This window comes from Buceros rhinoceros, unplaced genomic scaffold (genome assembly GCF_000710305.1).
Source record: "Buceros rhinoceros silvestris isolate BGI_N320 unplaced genomic scaffold, ASM71030v1 scaffold3756, whole genome shotgun sequence".
Classification (NCBI taxonomy): domain Eukaryota; kingdom Metazoa; phylum Chordata; class Aves; order Bucerotiformes; family Bucerotidae; genus Buceros; species Buceros rhinoceros.
This window is the reverse complement of record NW_010416759.1, coordinates 27,952-39,070: the sequence shown is the minus strand read 5'-3', so window position 1 is coordinate 39,070 and position 11,119 is coordinate 27,952. Positions and strand designations below refer to the sequence as shown.

Here is an 11,119-nt window from a genome sequence, read left to right as displayed (position 1 = left end):
TAGAGAGTCCACTCTCTGAGTAAGTCTATTTTGGTTATAAATGGTATTCTAGACATCTGCCAGTCCTATAGCAGGATGTCCTGGACCAGGAGTAAGATGATGACAAGGCTAGATTTACTAGATTTACAGCAGCTGCTCTATCGCCCAATGGTCCCTTACCAGCCGACAAGAGGGATCGGGGAAAAGAGAGGAGACCTCTGGGTTTGTGTTCAGTTTTGGGCTCCTCATTTCAGGAAGGATGTTGAGGTGCTGGAGCGGGTTCAGAGAAGGGCAACAAAGTTGGTTAAGGGTCTGGAGAACTTGTCCTATGAGGAGCGGCTGAAGGAGCTGGGACTGTTCAGTCTGGAGAAGAGGAGGCTCAGGGGGGACCTTATTGCTCTTTATAATTATCTTAAGGGAAGTTGTAGGGAGGTGGGGGTCAATCTCTTTTCCTATGTCGAAAATGACAGGACGAGGGGGAATGGCCTTAAGTTGCGCCAGGGGAGGTTCAGGTTGGATATTAGGAAAAAATTCTTTACAGTGAGGGTTATTAAGCATTGGAACGGGTTGCCTAGGGAGGTGGCGGAGTCCCCATCCCTGGAGGTGTTTAAAAATCGTGTGGATCTGGTGTTGAGGGACATGGTGTAGGGACCCTGGCAGTGTAAGGGTAACGGTTGGACTCGATGATCTTTGAGGTCTCTTCCGGCTGGATGATGATTCTGATTCTGTGATTCTGTTGATGATTCTGTCCCAGCAAAACCAGGAAACTCATGGAAGGTCAGTAAGTTTTTCTGTCAAATAAAATTGTCCAAACAACACTGTATAAGTTGGATAAATGTTGTCATAATGACTACAAGGCATGAGGGATGGAGTGGCTGGACAATGACATAGCAGGGTTACAACCAAATTTCTGTATTATGTGAAAGGATTTATCTCCCCTTCTATTGAGACTTCCCTGCGCTACGTTGGACATGTCAGAAGAGCCTTTCAGATGCTTCACTAATGCTGAGAGATAAAAAAGAGCCTTTCTTTTAGATGAGAAGCAAATTCACTGCCTCCATAAACTAAGAAAAATGTTTTTTTTAACATGTACACTTGGAGTTCTGTTTTGATTAATTACTTTCACAGTATTCTTTAACAGCATTACAAAAAAATGTATAAATTTCTCCAAAATTAGAAATGCTATTGACACTGATCTATTCTTTAGGATCTTTAAACTAGTGATGGGCTTGGTCAATAAACCGCCTGCTGAGTGTGTTCTCTCAAGCAAGCCCTTGATGCAACTTAGCCTTTGCTCAGAGACCCATGCCCTTGGGGACCCTATCCCCTCCACCATCAAGTTTGATGTTGCTGAGATTTGTCACCAACAAGATGGCCTCTCTGTCTCCTGAATAATTTTGCACCCATGTATTGAACTTATTAATGATAAAAACTTGAATACAGTGCTTTATTATTATTTAATAAGAAAATAACTGAAACAAGGCTCAGCAACTTAGCACTCTTTTGGAGTAAATATGACCTTTTCATGCATGTTGATTCATGCATGTTCATTCCAATCACAACTGCTTCCCATTTCTACTGCATTTTTCCTCTGTTTTTCTACAAAAATAAAACCACTTGGGACAAAGTCTGCACCTGGGCTCTCTGTACATGGTTGTACACAAGAGGTGCTGGGCCTCATGCACTGATTGACAGAAGAGATTCTTCCTGAGTTCAGTGGGGACTAACGTGGCTTGCAGCAGCTTCAGAAATGTGCCCAGTGGAAGTATCCAAGGGGAGAACACAGGGACCCGTGTGCAATAAAGCAAAGCGAGGGGATCTAATTTCCAGGGCAATGCCACCAAATCCCTAGACAGTATTATCCAAAATAAACTTTCCAGAAGCACTTATCATTGGCAATGATTGATTTGTGAGTCAAAGTTAACACTGTAATCATTTACTGTCAACAGTAGAAAGGTTATCAATCACTAAGCAACATTATCTAAGATATAGTGATCCATTAAAATAAATTATGTGACTTCAGCACCAGTTGTGCAGAACACTAGCATCCAAAGTTCTAAGTGGCAAAACAATAGGTATCTGTTTATGCATTTAACAAATGCTAGCTCAGATGAGAAAAGTAAAAGTACAGCTACTAGCCCACCACTGGAGTTCAGGAATCTCTCTTCATTTCTTCACGTGCAGGATATGCACTATGGTATCCTGAGCAACACCAAAGCTAAAGCAGAAAAGACATTACATATTCAGGAGTCCTAAATCTAAAGCATGTACAACGTGTCTGAGGATACTGCTGCCATGACTGGAGGAGCAAACTGGACATATAGGTGAACCCGACAAAATCTTTGTCTTTCCTAAGCAGAGGACTGGCCAGGCAAGAGTTGGGCTGTTGGACTGCAAGGGAAGTTACTGCTCTCCCTTGACCTGACAACATCTGGGAAAGAAAACAACAAGCAGATACAGGATGCCCACAACTGGCTTAAAAATAAAACATGGAACAGCAAAGAGAGGAAAAATCTTGGTTCCTTCATTACTACCTTTTCTGATGCTCATTCCAAGTTTGATAAAGCCATAACAGCCTTACAAGAACCTCTCTCCAGCAAAAGAGCTTCCAGAATCTCTATTCATTAAAGAACAAAAGGAAGAACAACATACCATGGAGCAGGGAACGCTTATTTTCAGGGTACAGCTTGTAAGTAATTCCCAATAGTCCAGACTGCAAACAGACTAGAGGTGGCCTAAAACTACCAGAGGAGACACTAAGCAGGGAGTATGGAAACTGAAGTCTTATCTGCAGTCATACCTATGCAATGGCAAGTCAGTTCTTCACTCTGTACCTCTGTTTCCACCTCTCACCTTTTAATCTATCTTTCCTGCTTCAGCTTTGAAGCCTAGCTCTCAAACATTCGCATTGAACTTATACCTTGGAAAAGCCGGCCTTAGCTCTTCAGGACAGAAACTATCTCAGTACATAGAAAAGCAGATCTACGCTTCATGGGAGACACTAGACACTACTGTAATGAAAAAGTAACTAAAAAAAAATGGAAAGTCAACAAAAAAGATCTGTGCATCCAAACCAGGTCCCAAAGGCCCCAGGGCTTAGTGTACATAGCAGTAAAACTTCAGTTGAACGTTACCACAACTTGTGACCACTGCCTTGAGAATCAGATGATGTCTGGTCTGTGCTTGTTTAGGGTTAAGTAGCTGAGACAAGAGCCCAAGTAAACTGTGGTCCCTGTGATTGGGAACTTCAGCTTAGAGAAGAAAGACTTGCTTTGACTTCAGTGTGCCTAAGGTCCAGTATTACTTCTCATCTGAAGCTTTCCAGTTCACCTTGAGAGAGCCTTCTGAAACTCCTGTTACCAACCTAGCAGAGCCCTCACTTCAATCTCAGCGTTGTGCAAGCAGAGGTTTACGCCCTGCCTTGAAAAGTGGAGGGCAGGTAGTGTGGTGTCCCAGCATGGTGCCACCAAGCATGCACGCTGCAATACAAGCATCTTCTTGCCTGTGAGAGAACAAATAAACAAACAGCCCTAGCCTCCACAGCACAAACAAAATATGTCCTAGTGTCAAAGCAAGTTGTGGAAAGGGAGAGAAAGATGGAGAAAAATCTGAATCACAGACAATTCTCTCAGTTAAGTTGCCACAGCGCAAACGCACAGGAAGCTGAGAAATAGCTGTCCAACGCCTTGCATGGATGTTCGTGTTTATGATAGGTGGCTGCCTACAGTCCCGGCACAGAGAGAGTTTTCAAGAGAAAAACTAACAGGAAATGCAACAACAGCAAAGATGAAAGGGCTGATCAAAGGATCCAAAGCAAAGGGTTCTTGAGGAACCTCAACAGCCCTGAACTGGGAAATGCCTTCATCCAGGCTCAGACTGTGCTCCTCTTCCCAAAGCTAAGCCTGGCTCAAATATGAATATTAAACTACTGTAAGGGTACTGGGCTGAGAAGGCGGAGGAATTTAAAAACTGTATAGGGTGGAAGATAACCAAAAAGCATCAGTAAGATTACTTCACATGCAAGGAGAAGAGAAAGAATAACAAAATTATGGTATGTTTTCCTTGGGAGACAGACAAGCAGCAGATGCACCTTTTGGGGCACAAATCTCTTACTGCTTCATATTTGTTTTTTCTCAAGTATGATTAACACCTTCAACCATTCTGCTTCAAGCTGTTGAATATGCTTCGATGTTGCTCCAGTTTTTACCATTTGTGGACTCCTGAAGGTTAAAGTCATGCAGCAATATTCTAATTTGCTCAAAGGTGTAGTAGGACAGACTTCAACAGCCTTATCTCCATTTTCTCCCCTCAGAGACTCTTTTGCAATGTGAAGCGCATGTGATTTGAGGGGCATCGGCTGATGAAAATGGAGTCAGGAAATTATTTTAGTGGGCTGGACTTGTCAACAGGCTATCCAGAAAAAGGGAAACTTTGTAAATACTCCAGCTTCATCAAACCTTTTATTGATATGACCATGCCTCATTTATTTGGAAACATTTGAGGCTACAGCATCTTTCAATTATTTGTACTTTGAAAGTGGCCTTTACATGAGCTTCCTAAAGCAATGCAATAGATATATTTTCTGGAGAGAGCTCCAGATGAAAGGGCTGATTATTTGTCAGTTTGGGGGATATTTATATACACGTTCCATTATTATTTATGGCATATTGACCACGACCTAGAATATATGCCTTCTACTTGCAGATGTACCAGGATCTTCTCAGACCTGACTTTAGTTCCACGCTTTTTTAACCATTATTCCCCTGCTAGTCAAAAGGAATAAATAACTATAATTTCTGCTCTCTGCAAGGCCTATCATCCATCTTTGCTATTAATAAAAATGCATCAACAACAGTAGCAACAAATTGAAACAAACAACTGCTGCATGAGCTGCCACATAAAAGTGCCACGCAGATGACTGGTTACAACTGGAAATGGTTTCCTTAGCTGCCAGCTAGTCAAACAAGCTACAGAAAGGCTGGTAGGTTAACAGGGGTCCCAGGTATTTGGGTATCTTCAGTACAATTCTGGACAGCGTCAAAACTTTTCTCATCATGTTAAGGACATGCTAGTTTGATGCTGTGCTTACAGGACGATGCTGCATCATGCCTCAGTGACGTGCTCTCTTGCACGCTCTCTGTATTGCTGTATAAGCCAAAAAAGCGTGCCAGAAATTGCAGCGAAGCAGAACATGTTTACTTTCCTGGAAAACCCATTATAGGCTGGTTCTCTCACCGCAGTGCCCTCCAAGCCTTAACGCAAAGCATACATCCTCGTGGCACGTAGCCTCTGTGCCCTCCTCCTTCCCCTCCGCAACCCCCAACCATTTCATCGTGACAGTGGATGGTTACAGTTTATCACTGGCTGGCATAAACCCCCAAATTGCTAGACTTCTGCAAAACTGGCCGTGGTGCAATATTGCCTCTGCAGCTGCTGAGGCTTTTTGTTTGCGGAGAATTAATAGGAGATGAGTTCTGTTCTGCCGGCGTTCATGCTGTAATTTGGAAGCAATTCCCTCTCTGGCTCACACCAGTTACGTAGGTGTCTGGCAATATTATGTTGCAAGTTTGTGATATGCAAAGTGAAAAGGTAAATGCTTCTCTGGGAAAGGCGTTAGACATTTTCAAGGTGAAAAAGTAGATCACTGAAACGCGAACTAAACGTCTGTGGTATCTGGGTACGTGTTAAGAAATCATCTTTGTTTTGAAAAGTGATAGGGCTCTCCAGATGGTCTTAAACCAGGCTATCAGCAAATTCAAAAGCAACACGTATTTTGCCCAGATACCCCCAAAACATAGAAGGCGTGTTCCAAAAAGAGAAAACTATTTTGCGTTGTCATTAACCTACCACACAAAATGCATTTTCTTAACCTAGTGAGATTTTAAATACACCTGCAAAAGTAACCCTTAATGACTCAGACGGGGCAATCCACTGAGAACACTGTGGAAAGTACAGCTTAAATAACAGGGAAGTCTCTGAACTGGCAGAATTTCAGTCTTAGAAAAGTAGAAGCAGTAATTTAACACAAAAATTGGTTTGAATGTCTTGCCATGCTTTCATGTTCTCCATGCCTGTCGCACTTCTACAAACCTCTCCACATTTCTAGTTTCTTCTGCCCACAGCAGCAGCACGTGCACCCTTTCTGTCTAGTGGGGCCCTCCAGGTTCTGGGGCAATAGCCTGCTGCCACAAAGAGAATAAACTCCAGCCACTTTTGCCTTTACTCACTCCTGTTCAGGTCCCAGACCACTGCATGCAAACTACCATCTACAGCGATCAGATGCCAGTATTCTGTTTCTACCTCAGCAGAGGGTTTATGTATACTGACTACAGGGTCTGTAGTTAGAGCGTCATCTTTAATTTGCTTGTTAATTTTCAAAAAGACCAGAAAGAAAGGATAACTAATTGGGGAACATTAAAGCTTTTGAACAAAGTACTCCTAAACACATTATATAGGCCTCCCCATTCAAAATACAGAACATGAGTTTTTTTATTTTTATTTACTTGACCTCATTCCTAATGTTGCTTTTTTCATATTAATGAGAATTTCATTGTTGCAAACCAGCCGATCTTTAATACATTTGATTTTTCTGGTTCCCTCATATAGCTCTTTAATAAAAAAAAAGTTCAAAAATGTCTTTTTTAAGTTCTTTATGCCAAGAGGCTGGCTGGTCACAGCATACAGGTAATTTCCTTAGATGTAGTTGAAAAATAAAAACAAAAACCACCCTGTGGGGAGTCCTAAAGTCTAAATGTTGGCAAAAGAAAAACTTTTACTTCTGAGGTCGGACAGGATGATCCCCATGGTCCCCTCATAATAAGCCTATTTTACGTCACACAATAGCACCACCAAAAACGTTAAACCTTTATACATTTCGAGATCAGGAACCAACCCAGTCTGCGTGGGTGTCGTAATTTGTTGTGAACTTTAAATTCTCTGACTCTTTATTCGGCCATACTGTGATTTCCCCTTTATTGTGGCTCCTGCCAGCTATGATGGGCCAAACACTGCAGCGTATACCGTAACGTTTTCTGAGGCACTGTGCGGTTGATAAATTGCAAACATTGACTCATGTGGCAAACAGATACCAAAGTTCAGATAGTTACAGGAAAAGCAGATATTAAGGGCTGCCTGCCCAAGTGAGCTGCTCTGTTTATAAAGCATTAATGCTATAATCAGCAAGACTTCAATCAATAGCAAGTTCAGGGAATTATACCATAACACACAGAAAAACAATACAGATACCTTGAAAATAAATTACCACATCTTAGCAATCTACTACACACCCTGACAACCACTAAATAAAAGCACCACCTATGACCGGATGTGCCTGAGCTACAGATTAACAGAAGCTAAGAAAACTGCAGCTAGGAGACTCACTAACACTTGCTTACCTTTACACTCTCCTCAAGTCTAGTGTATTAGCCACTTTTGGAGACAAGACACCAGACCAGGTTAACTTTTGACCAACACGGCCATTCTTACATCATGTTGCCACTAAACACACCCCTTCCCCGTCCTCCAGGTTCTCCCACTTCTGTAGCAAGGGCTAAGAAAAAGAAAAAAGGCTTTTTAGGTGAGTTTGATTCTGACGACCAGTTTTTTCTAATTCCTGAAAACGTCACCATATTGTGTGCTATGCTACGTAAAAGGAAGATATGATCTCTGTCCCCAGATGTCAAAGTCTGAGGGATGGTGGTTTATACTGTTGACTTCGGATAGAAAATACGTGAGGTTTTGAGATGCCGCAGTTTTTATCATAACATTTAATCAACTGCAAAGCTGTGTACTTTCATATATAAGTGTCAACAACGAGCAGGAACCCTCAATATGCCTTTAGATACATAAAATTCACATACATCACTCCTCTAACTTCACACTTCAATGGTCAAGTGGCTCTAAGAGTATCTGCATGTGCTGTTATTTACTACGGCCTATTCATTTTCTCCTATTTTAGTTCTGGACGGGGCAATGATTTGTCTTTGATGAGTGCACTGGTACATAATTTCAGGGCTGAGATTCGCAACCTAATGATGGCAGCATAACAAATTACCACGAGGCAGTAACTCATCAAGCGTGGGCTGCCCAGCTGTGGTGTACTACAACTTGGTGTTAAGCACCAGTGAAGGATGGCTATGCTAAGCTGCGTTTTCTTACAGTAGGGTGAGTGAAGAATGTTCATGTAATCAATTAACAACAGCTACTATGTCTCAGCTAATGTGAGCAACTTATTAAGCCAATATAATTCATTGTGCAATTGAGCCCTTAATGAAATGTGCCCACCTGAGGAGGCTTTCACCTCAGCATCCCTCACACGGCCTCTTTCATTTTCTGTTGTGAATTAGGCAGGAAAGCTGCACTGGCAGCCTAGTCCCACTTGCACCCTTCTTCAATGAACCGAGGTACTAAGGCCTCTTCAAAACCTAGTTCTGGGATTTTATATCTCCTCCCCACACTTTAACAGCTAAACGAAATCACGATCAGTCTCACGAATAAGTAACCACAACTCAAAGCAGGAGCTGCAAATTGGAGTCTGCTGTAAAGGTCAGATCCTGTAGTGTATTTCTGCCCCCAAACCAGGATAACTAAAACCAATGTTCTTACGTATTAAACAATCTTCCATAAATGTATTTTTCAAAACGCGGGATATAAGAATCCTGTATGTCCTGTAGACATTTCAGCAACTCCCTTAATTCTTTAGAATAACCTTCTCAATTTAACCTAATACCGAGGACTACAGACCACCAGCAACGCTTCTGCAAAAACAGAACCTGTTTTCAGGACTGGGTATCTTGCAAAATGTCTGCATGTAGCATCCTTGCTGGTAACAGGTACTTACGGTCAAAGTCATAGATCAGTCTAACCAAGTATAACTCATATCCTTTCCAAATCCTTTAGAATTTAGGTTATATCAAAGATTCCCTTGATTGCTCTCAAATTCAGTCTTAAATAGATACTGCCATGCAATTTATATATGCTTTTAGAAAGCTTCTGGATTTTGCCCAGCCGGCTAAGGTAGAACATCTGAAACATCCAGTACAATTGAAAAACTGAAACTGTTGCATGCTGGGCTTCTTCATCTAAGGACACGTAGCTCTTTAACAACAATTGTTTTGTTACAGATTTCAGGCCAGTCTTTTGAGTACCCTAATTTCTGTTGCCCAGAGATGACCATGAATTCCATTCATAGTAGCACATGGTAACTCTTTGAAAAGAGAAAGGACTCGCATGGTCAGGCTCACTTTGGTCAGGGGCGTAGGACAGCCAAGCCTGGAAATGTTAGCTTGCTGTATAAGGTACGTAACACTCTGCAGAAGCAAATTCTGTGTTTTAATTGCTAATGGGATGAAAGAGAGCCACAGTGCGTGGCATTAGATGCCCTGCGCAATAATGCATATAAAGAGGAACAATTACTTTGAGCTTTTACATATTGTTTTATTTTTACCAGTCTAGATGACAATCAGAACTCAACCATTTTCACCTCTGAATCCACTTGAATTTGGTGGAAGCTGGATGCACCGTGAAGAGTGAGGTTACGCCCTCAAGTTCCTCTTTTCCTTAATACCATATTAAAGTTATCATTAGTGACAATATAGTCCAAATAACAGTAAATGGATTAAAACAGTTACTCATAACTGTTCTAAAAATAATATGTGAACAAGTCTATGTCCACAAAATTTATTTTTCTTGCAGAAACTATGGTTTTCTACTCCATAAAATGTTTCACTTCCTCTCAATACAATCAAAGATTTTTGGTAATGTTTTTTTGCTTGTCTAAAGAACATATTGGGCATAAAAATATCATAAGAACAACTTAAACGCAATTATCTTTCGGCAGTGACTGAATTACACTGTAGCAGGATTGGAAAAATACTTACGCTCCACAAAGTAGGAACTGGCATCAATCTTCCAGATAATCTGACCACGGTGAGAGCCATTGACACCACGGTTCTTGTAGTCCAGAAAGTTTTCGGACAAGACCTCATCTATAAACAAAGAAAACAGTCTCATCAAGCGTCTGTTACAACAACATGCGTAGCAGAAAGTCAAGCTAAAAATACGCCTTTAGCTTGACAGAACATACTGGAGCTGCGAGACAGCTTGACACCACATGTTGAGAAACGAGCTCTTCCACTCATTTATATTTTTAAAAAGTGCAGCTCTTAAAATTCACGGCTTTTCCAGAAATGTAATTTAAAAAAAAAATAAATACATCCCTACAAAATTCTCGGAAATGAAAACATCTAGCTTAGCATGGATGAACCCCTACCCAATTAAACATAATTATCTACCCGTAAGAGAGAATGGTTACAAAAAACAATCCCCTCTTTGTGCCAAGTCTTTCCTTAAAAAACCCTGCAGAAAATTGTTACTTCTAGTCATCTGTACAGCACTCACTCGTATCACAACAGATGTGGTTATTTCTTGTGCCGAACAGCAAAGGGTATTTGTTTCTGAAGAATCCCCCTCACTGGGTGCCTTCACAGCTCTCAGCCCCCCAAACCACAACTGACAACAATACGCAAACAACTGACTGACACCAATAAGGCTGTGTTTCAAGACACCGAGCAGCTGCCAGACTACCAAGCTGATCTCCAGAGAAGTCAAAGAGTAATCTCTAAGTATGAATAATCTCCAAAAAGCTGCTGAACACCACGGCTGGGGAAGCAACTGCCTTGCGTGCACAGGGCCGCCTGCAAATAAAAGGCAGGTGGGTAGCGAGCCTTCTGGTTGTCCACACTAACAAATTTTTAAGTCTGCTTCCACCTTTCCTTGTAGACTGCTCTTTTCCAGACCAATCTGCAACCCGACGCAGTGCAGATGCCAGCAAACGCATTCTGGCCTCCAGGCGAGGGTCTGGTTCTCGACGCCCTCTTACCCGCCCGCCAGCCTCAGGGCCACGCTCGCCGACTGACCGGCTTACGCCGGGCTTTCGAGCAAACAAAAGTACACACATTGCCACCACACCAGGCCAGCACTATGGTTTTGATCATTACTAAAAAGTAACAGCACAGCAAAAATAACACAGACACATGGAGACATTTACAGCCCGTCCGAGGGGAGCAGGTCTCATGGGCCGTGGCGTGTGGGAGCCCAAAGTGGCCATGGGCTCCGGTGGCTGAGGCAGCGACCCAGGATG

The 11,119-nt window shown here is 42.1% G+C and overlaps 1 protein-coding gene across 2 annotated transcripts in view; it reads right to left on the bottom strand.

Annotated features, from left to right (window-relative positions):
• Positions 1 to 11,119, bottom strand: part of HECW1 (HECT, C2 and WW domain containing E3 ubiquitin protein ligase 1) — a 166,061-nt gene that overhangs the window by 140,630 nt on the left and 14,312 nt on the right. For both annotated transcript variants that reach the window (XM_010137917.1, XM_010137918.1), the window contains exon 2: positions 9,858 to 9,965. In XM_010137917.1, the coding sequence (XP_010136219.1) occupies positions 9,858 to 9,965 (108 nt within the window). The remainder of the gene's footprint in view (positions 1 to 9,857; positions 9,966 to 11,119) is intronic.